Here is a 17,487-nt window from a genome sequence, read left to right as displayed (position 1 = left end):
CCTGAAATTTTAGGAACCAGTCATACCTCATAGATATACCCAAATCTTTTATTTTTCTTAAAGATTTTATTTATTTGAGAGAGAGAGAGAGAGAGCATGAGCGGGGAGGGAGGGGAAGAGGGAGAAGAAGACTCCCTGCTGAGCTGAGAGCCTGATACCGATGCCGGACTTGGCCCCAGGACTGCAGGATCACAACCTGAGCTGAAGGCAGCCGCTTAACCGACTGAGCCATCCAGGCGTCTCTATCCAAATCTTTTATATTGAGGTGGGCAGAAGTGGGCATGTGTGGTTACAAACAGGAATAAACTTGGGGTACCTCTGTAGCTCAATTGGTTAAGTGGCTGACTTTGGCTTGGTCATGATCTCAGGCTCAGCAGGGAGTCCGCTTGTCCCTCCATCTCCCTCTGTCCCTAGCCCCCTCATGCTCTCTCTCTCAAATAAATAAATAAAATCTTTTTAAAATAAAGAAGCAAATGGGAATGAACAGGAAACTGCTTCTTCTTCCTTGCCCCTCCCATTGACTTACTCACTGTGTACATCACAGGTGTTTCAGCATCTGTTACTGAGGAACACTCTCACGCAGTTTCTTTTTTGGACAGGCATAAGCAGGTGATCAAGGATACACTGCCCCACCACCACATTCTTTAGGAAGAACAAGACATAGTCTTTCTTCTTGAACCTGAGACTCTGAATTTCCTTTAATTTTTCTTTTCTTCATTCAATATTATTGAATTTTAAATGTAACCTTAATCACTTCAGAAGGAATGAATAACTGAGACACACAACACCATGGATTAATCTCAAAATAATTGTGCTGAGTGAAAGATACTAGACAAAAAAGAGTACATACCATATTATTCCACTTACTTAAAACTATGGAAAATACCAGGGGCACAAGGAAACATTACACATGTTCATCATCCTGATTGTGGTGATGGACGTCAAAACTTAATATATTGTACACTGTAAATATGTGCAGCTTATTGTGTGTCAATTATACCACGATGAAGCTGTTTAAAATTTGAATATAAATTAAAACAAGCAGAGGCATTCCTGTAGCCTAGAGATTTCTTGCTTCGTGGTTTTCGTTCAATAAACAATGACACTCCATTAACAGGAACTGTGGGCTGAAAAAGGATCTATCCTTCCTCAAGATTTAAGATTTGTCTTTCTTCTCACTCACAAGATAATTGAATCTTCCCTTGAGAAGGAGAAAAATAAGGTAATGGCCTCAACTGTCACCTTTCTCAGACTGTTTTTGTCGATAACGTTTGCAAAGATTATGTACTTACACATAAATCCACCTTGGTTTTTTTTTCTACTTTCTATCTCTTGGGTGAGCATTTTCTGAGCTTATCATTAACAAAGAAGAAATAGCTTGATTTCAAAACTAACATCATTTTTATGAATTAAAAATGCACATTTATGTCTGGTATATCATTTGCTAATATTGAAAGAGCCATTCTTAAGAACTTGACAAAGATGTTTTCATTTTTCTTTTCTTTTTTTTAAGATTTTATTTTAAGTAATCTCTACACCCAACATGGGGCTTGAACTCATGACCAACTGAGCCAGCCAGGTGTCCCTCATTTTCATTTTTCTGACAGACTCAGCCTCAGCCTCTACAGCTCTCTTTCTGAATCACCTTCCTTTGCCTGAACTTTTCTTTTCAGGTCAGAATCTCTCTTTAGGCAGTTTGCCTCTGAGTCTCCAAACTCACTGTCTAGACATTCTACCCTCTACTGTGGTTCCTTTTCTATTTCTTTCACATAGTATTATTGTTTTAACCAATAAGAAGAAAGGAAAATATAAGGAAAGCTTCTTTGGAGTCCTGAAGGACACCTGGGAGTTAAGTGAGAAAAGAAGAGAGGCAACCAATGATGTGGAAATGTTGGAGTTCAGAACAAAGGGTCAAGAAAGAATTCTTGAGATGTCTTCGGTCCCAAAAGGTGGTTTTATTAAAGCACGGGGACAGGACCCATCGGCAGAAAGAGCTGCCTTGGGTTTGTGAGGAGCAATTGATTATATACTTTCAAGTTGGGAGGGGGTTAGGGATAGTGTAAGTCTCTAAGGAATTTCAGAAGCAAGGTTTCCAGGACCCTGAGGAGGCTAGGTATTGTTAGGAAAAGATTCGTTATTACTGTCTAGTAAAACCCTAGTCATGAGACCCTTCGGATGTGTCAGTGGGCCATATGCTTGGAGGATGATTGCTAAAATAGATCTTGGGGTAGAAATAAAGGAAGTTTCCAAAGGAATTTTTATATGTTAAAGGATCTGGGAGGTTGGGATAGTGTTAAGCTAAAATGGCCTTTTGCCCTTAGGAAAGTATTAACATCCAGGCAGTTGAGTTCCTAGAGGAAGGTCACTCTGCCTGTTTCAAGGACTTGTCAATGGGCTGTAAGTAGTAAGGAAATTTTAATTTTTTCCTTTTGCCTTTGTTCCCCACATAAACCTGGCTGTTCTTAGCAGTGTGGAGGGTGTGCACAAGGGCGAGAGGTGAGACACAGCAACATAGGCTGGGAAAGACAATTGGTTCAGTGCTGTAGGATTGAGGTAAGTAGATCATGGAGGCCCTTGTACAGCAAGATGGGGCGTCTACTTTATCCTGTGAGTGATGGAAAGCCAGGTAGAGTTTTAAACAACAGAAGGTCTGGGTCAGATGTGTGACTCTGAAAAATCTATCTGGCAATCAAAGTGAGATTTGGGTTTGACAAAATTTGGGGAAAGAGATCATTCTGTGGGGCTGTTGTAGTAATTCAATGAAGGAGAATGAGGGCTTGAACTAAGTAGATAGATGGAATTGAGAAATAATTAGAATAAAAAAATCAACAGGACCAAGTGATTCATTATTAGTTTCAGGTTTAGGGTGTCAAGAGATGTAGGGAAAGAAAAAAATATCTTTTCCTTCTACCCTTCTAGGTTCTTGGCTGGGACTCTGAAACAAAAGACATATGAACAAGAGAAAAGCATGCAAATTGATTTTTAAGTATGTTTTACATGACATAGGAGCCTTCATAAGGAAATGAAAACCCAACAAAGCAGTTAAACCAGATTGTTTTTTATGCTAGGTTTGATGAAGAGTGGTAGGTCGTGAGGAAAATGCAATAGGATAAAAGGATATGAGGGGCGCCTGGGTGGCTCAGTCGTTGGGCGTCTGCCTTCGGCTTGGGTCGTGATCCCGGAGTCCTGGGATCGAGCCCCGCATTGGGCTCTCTGCTCAGAGGAAAGCCTGCTTCTCCCTCTCCCACTCCCCCTGCTTGTGTTCCCTCTCTCGCTGTGTCTCTCTCTGTCAAATAAATAAATAAAATCTTTAAAAAAAAAAAAGGATATGAGCTAAGGGTAGTAAACCGGAAGAAACTTAGCAAGGCCTGTTCATTTTGATTCCTCTCATCATCTAAGGGAGGTATACGCAAAACTACCTCCAAAGGCTGAAGGAGCCATTAGACCAAAGAAAAAGCCTGGTAAGTCCAGCTTGACAAGAGATGGTTTACTAAAAGGACTCTAGTGTCTTGGGCAGCTGCAAGATGAGTAGATCTCTGCAAGCCCACCTCTCATAAGACTTGCTTTTTTAGCCATAGAGGCAGGGGAATATGTCCTGGGAGACCAGCCCAGAGGAAATGTTTGAGAAGAGTTGGGTCATAGTCGTATCTCTAGAGCAGGTCAAGCAGAGTTAGGCCTTAAGGGTGTACTTAAGGGTGTGGTTAGACGAAAAGAAGGTGTCTTGAACCACATCACAGACAAGGAAGGACCAAGAATAACTCCTTAGTTACTAGGCTGACTGGGAGAAGAATGGTATCTCCCAGTGACATAGAAAGTACAAGAGATGGGTTAGTTTAGGGCAAGGGGAACAGTGAATTCAGTTTAAAAGATAAACTGAGCCATATTAAAATTATAAGAGCTTATCTGAGCAAAATTCAGTTTGAATCAAACAGCATCAAACCAGAAGAGGTTAGGAGCCCTCTGCCAACAGGAGTCAGGGAAAACACTTTTATAGAGAAGGTATGGAAGCAAAGAGAAGAAACTGATTGTCTAGATGGCTCTTTGTGATTGGTTGTCCTCAGTGTTTTGATTTCATAACCTTGAAGCATTTATATGCTTACATTTTAGTTTGCTTATGTAGGCTGCCATGGCCTTAGAGCCACATCAGTCTAATGGCCTTCTTGTTCAATCAACTTAAGAGGACATATGGAGATTGAGGTGCCAAGAATACCCAGAGACATCCAGCAAGTTGCTGAATATATGAATCTCATGTTAGGTAAGTATGAGCCAGAATTATAGAAATTAGATTATAGATGATGAATAATATCATGAAAATTGTGAAAGATTTTGAAATAGTCAAGAGTTTACTGGGTGAACTTCCATGGAATACTGGGCATTTTTTAAAGGAATCCCTGGGGTCATCTGATTGTAAGGGGTGAGTGCCTTTATCTTTGACTAAGCTATTTCACAACTCTGTAGAGACAGAAATTAATTTACAGAAAACAGGTAGGGATGAAGAATAGTTGGAAGAAAGGAAGGCAGGGACAGGCTCCCCATCCCCCCTAAGAGGAAACCACCCTTAAAAGGATTTTACACCATCCTGGAAGGAGCCCTCCACTCTTTCCCACACATTAGATGACAAAAACCTGATTGGATGACAAGTGCATGGAGGGTTAATCAAATTAAAACAGCCCGCCAACAAGCCCATAAAAACCCCTAGACTTAGAAACTCTGGTGGCAACCCTCTGGGTCCCCTCCTTTTTGGGAGCAGCGCGACCAAGAACCACCGGCACTGCAGGCACAGAAGGAAAAGATATCCTGCAACAATAGTAATGCAAACATTTCCTGTCCATAGCAATGCAAATGAGTCTTGTCCACAGAAATGCAAGTGGGTTTTGTGTGTTAGGAAATATGAATCTATAAATCAAATTCTTCCTTGAACCAGTCTGAACATCCTTACTTGTTCCCTCATTAATGAATGAGTTATGCAGAATCTTTGACACATGCTCATTTTATATTTGTATGAGGGCCAGAATTTTACCTTTTTGAAACTTTAACAATTTTGGAGATTTTATTTATTTATTTGTCAGAGAGAGAGAGAGCACGCACATGCCAGGGAAGCTGCAGGAAGAGGGAGAAGCAGGCTCCCTGCTAAGCAAGGAGCCCGATGCGGTACTCGATCCCAGGACCCTGGGATCATGACCTGAGCCAAAGGCAGCCACTTAACTGACTGAGCCACTCAAGCATCCCTGAAACTTTAACAATTTTGAAGGTTTCACCAACATCCTAATGGATTCACCTGACAAAACTGGGTAAATCATGTTGCTGAAGAGCACCTCATGGGCTGCTTACTTGAGCCCAGGCATGTTTTGCTTTTGGCTCCCAGACTGAACAGTGAATATGCAAGTGGCAATCGTACAACAATGGACTGACTCTTTCTCCAGGTTTCTTCTCTTTACTGATTTTGTATTTTTCTTTTTGTTTCCGATACATTTACAGCTGGTAGGTTTCTCACCATTGATGGCAACAACAATTAGGAATTTGGTTTTATATTCTGACCATTTGGTGATCTCATTAAGTTAATTAATGGTTTACATAGATATATTCTCTTTTGGATAGGAGAAGACAGAGAATCTGGTTGGTTTTTTGTTTGTTTGTTTGCCTTTTTTGTCTATTTATGAACTCAGATCAGTCAAGATTTCCATGCCCACTGGGAAGGAGAATGGCTCTTTGATACCTGATCTAGTGAGTTTTTGTGTTTCTGCATTCACTTCTGACCTGTGACTAAAGTGGTAGAACCAAAGCTGTACTCTCTGTGTGTCTGTGCGTCTGTCTTTATGGCTGTAATCCAGAAAGGTCTTCACATCCTGTGGAGTGTGAAATGTTTACTAAGTTTGGAGAGCTTTAATAAATTAGATGATTATATCTCTTAAAGGAGTTATGTTCTGATTGGCTTATTGAGATAAATACACACTTACATAAATCAAATATTTCTACACTTCCCAGAAAATAAAGAAATTAAATTTCCAATACTTTAGGGGTGGCTGGGTGGCTCAGTTGGTTAAGCAACTGACTCCTGATTTCTGTCCAGGTCATGATCTCAGGGTTGTGGGATCCAGCCCCACCAGGAGCTCCGCGCTCAGCATGGAGTCCGCTTGTCCTCTCCCTCTGCACCTCGCCCCCCACAAAAATAAATAAATAAATAAATAGATAGATAGATAAAATTAAAAAAAAAAAACCCTTCCAATACTTTAAATGTTTAAGATTGTATTTAAAATATCCTTTTCATAAATTTCTAGTACTGAAAGAATCCAGGTTCAAATAATCAAAGCAAGCCTTGGGCAAATGATATTCTTTTAATGTTTGGTTAAAAAAATATGGCTGTCTTTTTCAGTGTAAACCATAATACAAATGTGTATGTATTTTAATTGAGTTTGTTTCCTGACTGAGAGAAAAATTAGTGTGAACTTCCTAAATTTATTCAAGTTTAATAATTAAATAACCTAACATTACTCTGACATAATGTTTTAGGAACTGGAAAAATATAAATTTATTCAACAAAACTGAATAACTGTTCCACAAACTTTTTATATTAAGAGTAATTATGTAAAAACAAAGAGTAATTATGTTTCATAGTACATCAACTTAAAACTAATTGGTGTTCTGTAGGTAATTTAAAATTTTGAACTAATATTAAGTTGAACAAATTAATGGTAACCCTTGGATGTCTAGATATATTCTAAGCATAATATTAAGTTTATATAGCTTTCTTATTTTCATATACTACAGAGAGGCTGTATTTCTGGGTTAGATTAATAAATGTGCTCATTTTTGTCACTTATAAAAAGGTGTATAATGCCTTTGATGGTTGTAGAAAGCAGTGCTCTATAAAGTTAGGAGTTTTGTTAGTCTCCTAGGATGCTTGAATATGACAGCTCTCAATTATTCACCTTCTCGTAGATGGATGACAGGGACAGACACGCAGAGAGTAACTGTGCACTACTGCCAGTCCCTGCAGAGAACGCGAATCCTACACAGCGAACGAAAGGAGGAAACCTGGTATTAATTTAAGGAAGCATTTCTCTACCGGTCGAAATTCCCTAATCTAGCGCTAGTGGCCGCACTGTCCCTCCGCCCCGCCCCTTCCCGCGCTGATACCTTTTCCCGGCCAGCTTCAGTTTCCTCCGCACGGTGCCCCTCCTTTTTCCGGTGCCACACGTCATCATTCTCGCTTCCCGGTAACTAAGGCGATGAGAGGGACTTCCTAAGGTGAACGGAAGTTATGTTGGATCAGGGCGAATCCCTGAGGCGTGCAGGCAGCACCTAGGAAGCAATCCGGCAGACACTGGAGTTTTCTGAAGGACAAACGTTTAGAGGTGAACGTGGAGGAACTTAGGATCTGAGGAGTTTTGGTTTTGTGGACCAAGGCACGACTGTCTTGCCCTATTCCAAGATGGCGGCGCGGCTTCACTGAAAGTCTTGCTTCCGCTCCTCCGCCGGAGAGGCCCTCTTTGATTGGCCAGCGGACGGCGCCGTGGAGTGACACACAGGAGCGCTGACCAGTCGGGGGAGAGCTGAGCTGGACTTGGCGGTGGGAGCCGGAGCAGGGCTCTAGCAGCTGTGGGTGCGGACAAGGCCAGGTGAACGGCTCCTGCCAGGTGAGTGGGAGAGCCGGTGATGGGGGGTCGAGGGCACGGACAAGAGTCTCTGTAAGGACCGAGTTGGTGCTCCTGGAACGAAGCCTTCTCTCGGCGGCTCGGCGGGCAGAGGAACTGAGGGACTCAGTGACCCAGGGGTCTGCTGAGAGTGACGCGTTCCTAGTCTTGCGGTGCGGCCGGCCGGCTTCTGGCTCGGGAACCCCCAGAATCTCGGGGTGCGGAAGGATTCAACTTTTTTTCAGTTAAGAAACCGGTAATGCGGCTGAAATGACTTCTGCTTCGTGGCAGCTGGAACTAGGACCCGGGTTTTCCGACTACCCTTCAAGCATTAAACTTTGCTTAAACTTGGCTACTGTGTCCTGAAAAGTTATGCTTTGATGGGATGAGCGGTTCAGTTTTTCGTGTGTGTGTGTGTCTTTTTTTCTTTTGGCAGATACTGCTACAAAATCTTTAAAAGTTCTTTCATTCACTCATTTATTCAGCTATTAACCTCTTCACAAAATCTTTGAGGATATGGTGTGAGCCGTAAATCGACCGCCCTAGAAAAATGCACATTAGCTCATGCACACAATTTTGCATACAATTTCAGAAGATTTTTTGACCCTCTGAAGTCCCCCGTTGGTTTTGTGCCCAGAGTTAAGAATCCGTGCTCTAAAAGAGGTGAGGGGAGGAGGCAGTGGGAAGAGCAGGTTTTAATATGTAGCTGCCTGGGGACATTGGATGGAGCCAGTACCTTTTAATAATGAATTGTTTTGAATGGGGAAAGTTATTTAATGAAACCTTTAGAGGTACTTCCTGAGAATTGTGATATTAGAACATGCTTTTATTCCCACCTGAGTTATCCCTTTGCCACTCAGGTAGCTGCAGAAGTGGGTCCTGTGTAAGGGTGCTTCAGTTTCCTGCCTTTGCTGGAAAGAACAAATACATGCTTTAGAGTTTCAGTTGGAGCAAACATTTGGAATTTTTGTGGTCTGGGTTGTGTGTAGTAAACTAATTGATTCATTTGCTTTTCTAGTCATATAAAGACCATTTCCTTAGTTCACATTATTTACAGTATGTGTGGCACTTCTCATAATAACATAGAGACAGTTATTCAACACTGCATAAAGTGAGCACTAGAGGCTACTAATAATGAAGATTCTTTAATTTGCCTGTTTTTCCATTTTTCTTGAGGGGCTTGTTCCCTTGAGCCCTAGTGACTGAAATGTGTGTTAGCCTTAGCCTAGATTTTAGGATGTAAACAGAATGTATGAAACATTCAATGGAGTTGGCAGTGTGGGGGTTTGAAAAGCTTAGTCTAAATGGTTATTTTATTAACCAGAATCTTTTGAGGCATGAGCATAAGCAACCATGGTGAGGAGAGAAGTCTTGGTGAAAGATTCACTCAGCATGATAGCAAACCTAGCGTTGTAATTTTGGTGATCCCAAGTAAAAATACTTTGGGTCAGAACTGGTGGTGGATTATGAATTGGATTCACATGTCAACATACGGTTTTTGTCTTCACAGTTAACAGAGAGGAGGGGAAAGGGCACAAAAATGGAATCACTTAGAATGTAAAATTTAATACGGTGTTTGCTTTAATAAAGCACAGAAGGAAGTGGATCAAGGGGGAAGGTAGCTGGATGCTGAAACAGGGTTTGAGACTTACTCTTGGGCAAGGGGAATTAGAATTCCCTTCTCATAGATCACACAGAGTGATCTATGAGATGGTTTACATTAGTATTCAGCTACTTGCAGCTTAAAAATGATCAAATAATGGTAAACTCCCCACACCTTTTATTTATTTCTTTAAGTGGTAAAGAGAGTTGAGAAAGGAACAATAGTCAAAGATAACTGTGAAGTTAATTGGCTTTTGGGGATCAAAGGGAAGGGAAATGTCATCCTACAGTGACTGGTTCTTCCGGACTAAGTGTTTAAAAAACATTGCGTTAGACAACTGTCGACTATCTTCTTTTTTGAAGTTTAGTTGAGAATTTCACATAAAATTACAGCTTTATCTTCAGTTTCTTTTTAGACTATGGCAACATATCTGGAGTTCATTCAGCAGAATGAAGAACGGGATGGTGTGCGCTTTAGTTGGAACGTGTGGCCTTCCAGCCGTCTTGAGGCTACGAGAATGGTTGTTCCCCTGGCTTGTCTCCTTACTCCTTTGAAAGAACGTCCAGACCTGCCTCCTGTACAGTATGAACCTGTGCTTTGTAGCCGGACAACTTGCAAAGCCATTCTGAATCCACTTTGGTATGAATTCTTTTTAAAACTAGTGAGAAAGAGGAATACAGTAATTATGACTTTTACGTGATTCTCATAAAAGTGATTCAGTTTGGGCAGGTCATCAAATTTGAGTAGAGAAGTGCATGGTGAGATTCTTATGTGATAAATGCTTGTAAAGTCTTCCCGGCCTAATACTCCAGATAAAATTGGAACTTACGGGAATGAGGTGGAAGCAAAGGGAAATGATTTGAAATTCCCTTCTTTTCTTTTTTTTTGCTAATTTCAGTTTGCTTTTGGCTTAACTGTAGATTATATGGGTGCCTTTTAAAGCATTTTCCAAAAATGAAAAGCTTTAAACAGTTTTTTCATACTTACCTGGTATGGTGATGCTGTATGGCAGGAAGTGATACGCAGAAGAAATCACAACTCTTAATGATTGTTAAGTGTAATTTTTTGTACCTGAGATAGTGACCTATGATATTTCTCTTAAATGTGGGCATTATTTGAAATAATATTTTAAAGAGGTGAAGAGTATCAGAAATACTCTTTAAAAGGTAATACTTTTATATGAGGGAACATTTTTTACTGCATTGCCCTTGCTATTACTTGATGTAACCATAAGTACGATGCTGCTGCTCTTCTTGTGAAGAGATAGCCGTTGCTTGTTTTCTAAATGTAGAAAGGGGACAAAGAAGCAACTGAAGTGTATCTTTAACCAGTTCTAGGAAGTGTATCCACCCAGAAGCATGCCTCCCAACTTTTTCAAGTGAGCTCGGTGAGGTGAAAGTCAGCCAGGTTTTTCCTGTGCATGAAATGTGCTTTTAGTATTGAAATTTGGTAGTTTCACATATCTGAACAATAAAGATGTTAGAAAACTCACACAGATTATATTAAGATAATAGGGTAAAAGGGAAATAACCTGTAATTTATATAAAATCATGAAATTTTAAATATTATCAAGGAAATTAGAAAAGAGGAAAAAAAGATTTACTAATTCTTCATTGCCACTGTAGGAAGGAAATTTTTGGTGTATTTAACAGCCAGAACTCTTTAACTGCAGTGGACATTTTACATACCTCCATCCATTCATGCACACACACACAAACATATCTATGTGATTTACTGAACTTGAGGATTACATTTGAATGCTTTCTACATTACAAATGAAAATGGTACCTAGCTGTTATATTTATCTTTCTCACAGTCAGGTTGATTATCGAGCGAAACTTTGGGCCTGTAATTTCTGTTTCCAAAGAAATCAGGTATGTGAATTTTTTAAGTGTTTTTCTGTGTTTCATTTTGGTGGAGCTATTCTAAAAAAAATAAAGTGAGGTTGAATTTGTGTCTGCCCTGACAGTCATCAGTTTCTGCTAAACTCAAGGTGATAGCTTTTGTTAAGCATATTTGAACATTTGTGATTTCTCTGTTGAATGGTGACCTCAAGTTTCATTATGTGGGTTTTTATCATTTAGTGTGGAGGGACATAGAATTCCCTTTTTTTATGTGCTCTGTTAGCAGTGAATATTTTACCATAAGAAAACAGATCTATTGTCTAGGGGTGCCTGGGTGGCTCAGCCGTTAGGCGTCTGCCTTCGGCTCAGGTTATGATCCCAGCGTCCTGGGATCGAGCCCCGCATTGGGCTCCCTGCTCCGCGGGAGGCCTGCTTCTCTCTCTCCCATTCCCCCTGCTGTGTTCCCTCTCTCACTGTGTCTCTCTCTGTCAAATAGATAGATAAAATATTTAAAAAAAAAACCAAAAAACAAAAAACCCACTTATGTTGTCTATATTTCGTTTGACTTGTTTATTCTAATTGGATAGTGTACATTATTGAATTTTCATTTTTTGATCTTTGTAAATTTTAGGGTCCAAGTACCAGTGTTGAGCCTCTTTTGATTTAAAAATTTTAAAACTACTAAACTTAGAAGGAGCTCAAAAATGATGAGAGACACTTTTGTTTAAAATGAACTCTGCCTGTAATTCTAAAACTGGATTGTGGTGATCTTTGCACAACTCTGTACATTTACTAAAAATCATCAAATTGTACATTTTAAATGTGAATTTTAAGGCATATAAAATACACCTCAATAGGGCACCTGGGTGGCTCAGTTGGTTAGGCGACTGCCTTCGGCTCAGGTCATGATCCTGGAGTCCCAGGATCGAGTCCCGCATCGGGCTCCCTGCTCGGCAGGGAGTCTGCTTCTCCCTCTGACCCTCCCCCCTCTCATGCTCTCTCTCTCTCATTCTCTCTCTCAAATAAATAAATAAAATCTTTTAAAAAAAAAAAAGGAGAGAAAAAAAATACACCTCAATAAAGCTGTTAGAGGGCGCCTGGGTGGCTCAGATGGTTCAGCGTCTGCCTTCGGCTCAGGTCGTGGTCCCGGAGTCCTGGGATCGAGTTCCGCATCGGGCTCCCCGCTCTGCGGGAAGTCTGCTTCTCCCTCTGCCTCTCTCTCTCTCTCTCATGAATAAATAAAATCTTAAAAAAAAAAAAAAAATAAAGCTGTTAGAAAAAAATTAATTGTTCCCAACATAGTATACAGTGCTTTAGTAGATCTTTTTTTTTTTTTTAAGATTTTCTTTATTTATTTGAGACAGAAGGAGCACACAAGCACAAGCGGGGAGGAGGGTCAGAGGGAGAGGGAGAAGCAGACACCCCGCTGAGCAGGGAGCCCGACAAGGGGCTTGATCCCAGGACCCTGAGACATGACCTGAGCCGAAGGCAGACCCTCAACCAACTGAGCCACCCAGGCACCCTCTAGTATAACTTAAGATATTAATAAATGCATTTATTTATTCTTATATTTGATTATAATTACAATTAACAGTCTCATTCTCAGATATGTCACACATTCTCAGATATGACACAGTAAGTCCAGTGATGAATAGACCAGTCAATGTACTAAGTATAGGCCTGGAAAGTATAAGCAGATACCATTCAAAATTTACCTCCACAAGAGATTTCAGAAATATATGCAAATCTTTTTTTTTTTTTATAATTTTATTTGAGAGAGAGAGCGAGAGGGCAGGAGCAGGGGGTGGGGTGGGAGGCAGAAGCAGACTCCCCGCTGAGCAGGGAACCCAATGCAGGGCTCGATCCAGGGACTCCAGGATCATGACCTGAGCCAAAGGCTGACGTTTAACTGACTGAGCCGCCTAGGTGCCCCAGTATATGCAAATCTTAAAGACTTATCTACCCTGTTACATTCAGAATGAAGTCTGTGTTTAATATAAATTTTTTTTAAGATCTTATTTTTAAGAAATCTCTACACCCAATGTGGGGCTTGAACTTAGAACCCCGAGACCAGGAGTCACATGCCCTCTTGACTGAGCCGGCTGGGTGCCTCTTAGTATAATTTATTGTGAAAATCCTAAGGCATCAAAGACAATGTCAGCAGATCTAAAGGGCAGTCCACAGAATGGGCAAAAATATTTACAAATCATAAATCTAATAAGGGATTAATATCAGGTCATTCAAGGGAGAAGATAATGGGGAGATGTTTTGTACAGGTTCAGAGTTTCAGTTTTGCAAGATGAAAAGAATTCTGGAGATGGATGGTGGTGATGGTTGTACATTATGAATATTTAAGACCACCAAACTGTACGCTGAGCAAAGATTATTATGGTAAATTTATATGTATTTTACCACAATAAAAAAAATTGGGGAAAAATCAATCTATAAGCTATGAGTTTCAAATGTTTGTAGAAAATTTTAAAGACAAAAGAAAATGTCTGTGATAATATGTTAAGCATAAAGAGCAGGTTGTAAAATGATATATACGAGATGAGCTCAGCTGTGCTTAAGTAGAAAAAGTCTGAAAGGAAATACGCCTACATGTTGACAGTAGCTATCTCTAGTTGGTAGGAACATGAGGGTTTTTTTCTTCCTCTTTTATTTTATTTATTTATTTGAGAGATAGGCCGTGCGTGAGTGCGGGGGTGGGGGGGTGGGAGGGGCAGAAGCATGCTCCCTGCAGAAGCAGGCAGCCTGACAACGTGGGACACGATCCCAGGACCAGGGGATCATGACCTGAGCTGAAGGCAGATGCTTAACCAAGTGAGCCACCCACGCACCCCCTTTTTTTTTTTAAAGTTTATTTTTTCAGCAATCTCTACACCCAATATGGGGATCGAGCTCACAACCCTGAGATCAAGAGTCACACACTCTTCTGAATGAGCCAGCTATGCGCCCCTTTTCCTATTCCTTGTATTTTCTTGTACTTGCTGGTTTTTCTACAAAATACATGCTTTACTTTATTGATGACAGCTAAAATAATAAACCCAAATAAAAGTGTTAGACTTCCACGTAAACTATTGATAAAATAGCTAAAACCTAAGCCCTTAATTTGCAGGGCAGCACATAAAAAATGGTTTATAACAGTGCATTTTTTAATCATCTAGAAGTTACAACATGCCCTAATACGTTAAAAAAAGTTACAATGGGATATAAGTATAAGGCAGGGTTATTGATTTAAAATTTTAATATTTTGATATATATATTTATTTTTTTAATGCAGGCTCTGATTTAAGAGTTAGGATGAAAATTGAGTCTGTATTTCTTTTCTTTCTTTTTTTTTTTTTAATATTTTATTTTTATGTAATCTCTATACCCAACATGGGGCTCGAACTCAACCCTGAGATCAAGAGTTGCATGTTCCACCAACTGAGCCATCCAGATGCCCCAAAATTTTGATTTTTATATTTTAGTTACATATTCTATATTTTACAGAATTAATACCTGGTCATTGCCTATTTTTTTTTTTTTTTTAAGATTTTATTTATTTGACAGAGAGACAGTGAGAGAGGGAACACAAGCAGGGGGAGTGGGAGAGGGAGAAGCAGGCTTCCCGCTGAGCAGGGAGCCCGATGTAGGACTCAATCCCAGGACTCTGGGATCATGACCTGACCCGAAGGCAGACGCTTAACAACTGAGCCACCTAGGTGCCCTTTTGCCTATTTTTATAAATGGAAAATAGAAGGTATAACATAAATATCTTTCAGTCCTAATGAAAGATTGCTTTGTTTTTTTCCCTTCAGTTTCCTCCTGCTTACACAGGTATATCTGAGGTGAATCAGCCTGCTGAATTGATGCCCCAGTTTTCTACAATTGAGTACGTGATACAGGTAACTTCTTTGTTGTGCATTTAATGAGCAGTGTTAAATATTGAGTTTCTCTTGAAATACTTTGTCTTTGTCTTCAGTGTCCCATCCCTTCCTGGGCAATTTAAAGCTGTAAAGGCAGCAGGATCCTGATGACTTGGTCCTGGTGCGTTTGCACTTGCTGGCATTATTTGCAGTCTTGATAGGCGGCTAGAAAAGGGATCACTGGTTGAGTTCAGCATCTGTCCCCCACAGCCTTCTCCAGCTTTGTGATGGTACTCCATCTTGTAGTCAAGCTTAAAAACCTTAGGTTCATCCTTGACTTCTCTTTCTCATGCATTCCATATCCAGTCCACTAGGAAATTCCATTGGGTCTATATTCAGAATCTATCCACAGTCCAACCACTTCTTTCCCCCCACTGCTTTTTCCTGGGTCAGCCAGCGCCACTCACTTAAATTACTGGGCCATCTCTTAACCCTTCTCCGTAATTTAACCTTTTCCCACTTATATTTTATCCTTAACCCAGAAGCCAGAGTAACTCTTTAAAAACATGTCATGTTACTTCTGTGTTCAGAAACCTCCAATGGTGAAAATGGCTCTCTTTCACCCAGAGTAAGAGGTAGTCTTCAAAGCTCTGTGTGGACTGGCCCTGTGTTATCACTTGGACCTCAACTTGTATTAGTGTTTCGTTCAGCCACATGGGCCTCATGACTTTCCTTGGGCATGCCAGGAATGCTCTTGCCTGTGGGCCTTTCCTCTGGCTCTTCCTCAGGCTGGAATTCTCTTTCCCCTATGACTGTATTGCTCCCTCCCTCTCCTCTGGGTTTTTGCTTTAATATTACTTTCTTAATGAGGCTGCCCTGATCTCTTAAGTAATACTGGAACCTGCCCCCTACCTCTACTCCTGGCATCTCCTTATCCTCTCCATTCCAGAAAGTCAGCAACTTGAGGCAGGCAGGTATCTTTGTTCTTTTGGCTCACTGATGTATCTCAGGACCTGGAACAGTGACTGGCACATGGAAGGCATTCAAAAATGTAGAATAAATTGTTGGATACAATCAGTTTTTACATTTAATTTGTTTTAATGTAACCTGTCATTTAATGAGGTGAGTAGAAGTTAGATGTCCTTATTCCCTGTCAGTAACTACAGATGAAGACTTGTTATTTACATACCTGATTTACTTTTAAAAGAGCTGGTTTGGTCTATTTCTATACTGATCATCATGCTGTATTTCTTTGCATAAAGCGAGGTGCTCAGTCCCCTCTGATCTTCCTCTATGTGGTTGACACGTGCCTAGAAGAAGATGACCTTCAAGCACTCAAAGAATCCCTGCAAATGTCCCTGAGTCTCCTTCCTCCAGATGCTCTGGTGGGTTTGATCACATTTGGGAGGATGGTACAGGTTCACGAACTCAGCTGTGAAGGAATTTCCAAAAGTTATGTCTTCCGAGGGACAAAGGATTTAACTGCAAAGCAAATACAGGTTTGTGCTTTGCTCGTACCTAAGCAGGAGCAAGGAGATTTCTTAAACATGAGTTGGTCATTCACTCTAGTGTTATGGGAAATGAGTCTTTTTGGGTTTTTTAGGATATGCTGGGCCTCACCAAGCCTGCCATGCCCATGCAGCAAGCAAGACCTGGTCAACCACAGGAGCAGCCTTTTGTTTCAGGCAGGTGAGCTACCAACATAGAATGTTGCACACACAGTAGTGGGCATGCGGGCCAACCCATTGGAGTGAGGGAAGAAAAATGTTAGAACTTTTATTTTCTTATTTTTAGAGAAAAAAAGAAATGATTAAGCCTAAGAACGTTTAACGTTTCATGATCTATGTAACAATTTGGTATATATTTGAAGCTCATAACTAAGTTGCGGATGTACACATACATATGTATGCACACATTTGTGTGGTTAGATTTGCTCAGAATGTCTTTCCTGTTAGTATCGTACCATCACAAATGTTTTGAGACCACCGTATTCAAGCCTTCACCTCCTCTTACATATGGCTGTTGTCCTTTTGAGTCTGAAGTAAAACTAGGAAAACTGAAAGCTTCTGTGGGATGTTCTTAAGCAAACCTGAGACCAGGCACTTCCTTTCCTCAGCCTTTTGAGTGCCTGCGGCTGCCTGTGGCCAGGTTAACAGTCAGCAAACATGATAAAATGCATTGCCTGACATGCTGGGGACAGCCACTTACTGTGGTAAGAAACCATTGCTTCTCTCTGTATTTACTCCTAGGCACACAAGAAACACTTGAGAATCACTTTGAAGTGGATCTTTAGAACGATGAAGGTGGGGGTGCTTGGGTGGCACAGTTGTTTCAGCATCTGACTCTTGATTTCAGCTCAGGTCATGATCTTAGGGTCGTGAGATTGAGCCCCAAGTTGGGCCCCATGCTCAGTGAGGAGTGTGCTGGATATTTCTCTCTCTCCCCCCACCAACTCCCTCACTCCCCCTCTCCTTCTGCCCCTCCCTCCTGCTTTCTCTTCCTCTCTCTCTCCAAAATAAATACATCTTAAAAAAAAAAAAGAATGATGAAGGTGG

General features: G+C 40.7%; 1 protein-coding gene across 3 annotated transcripts in view; it reads left to right on the top strand.

Annotated features, from left to right (window-relative positions):
• Positions 1-7,232: 7,232 nt before the first annotated feature.
• Positions 7,233-17,487, top strand: part of SEC23B (SEC23 homolog B, COPII coat complex component) — a 38,507-nt gene continuing 28,252 nt past the window's right edge. Inside the window, exons 1-6 of one of the 3 annotated variants that reach the window (XM_035005781.1) lie at positions 7,233-7,637; positions 9,653-9,876; positions 11,054-11,111; positions 14,885-14,971; positions 16,195-16,431; positions 16,536-16,621. In XM_035005781.1, the coding sequence (XP_034861672.1) occupies positions 9,656-9,876; positions 11,054-11,111; positions 14,885-14,971; positions 16,195-16,431; positions 16,536-16,621 (689 nt within the window). In that variant the 5' untranslated portion in view covers positions 7,233-7,637; positions 9,653-9,655. Of the gene's footprint in view, positions 7,638-9,321; positions 9,877-11,053; positions 11,112-14,884; positions 14,972-16,194; positions 16,432-16,535; positions 16,622-17,487 lie in introns of those variants that run through there. The other 2 variants (XM_035005779.1, XM_035005780.1) reach the window with 2 other exon arrangements.

Source organism: Mirounga leonina, unplaced genomic scaffold, assembly GCF_011800145.1.
Source record: "Mirounga leonina isolate KUSES-001 unplaced genomic scaffold, KU_Mleo_1.0 Mir_150, whole genome shotgun sequence".
Lineage (NCBI taxonomy): Eukaryota > Metazoa > Chordata > Mammalia > Carnivora > Phocidae > Mirounga > Mirounga leonina.
Note: the sequence above shows the minus strand (reverse complement) of the source record. Positions and strands in the feature narration are given on the sequence as shown.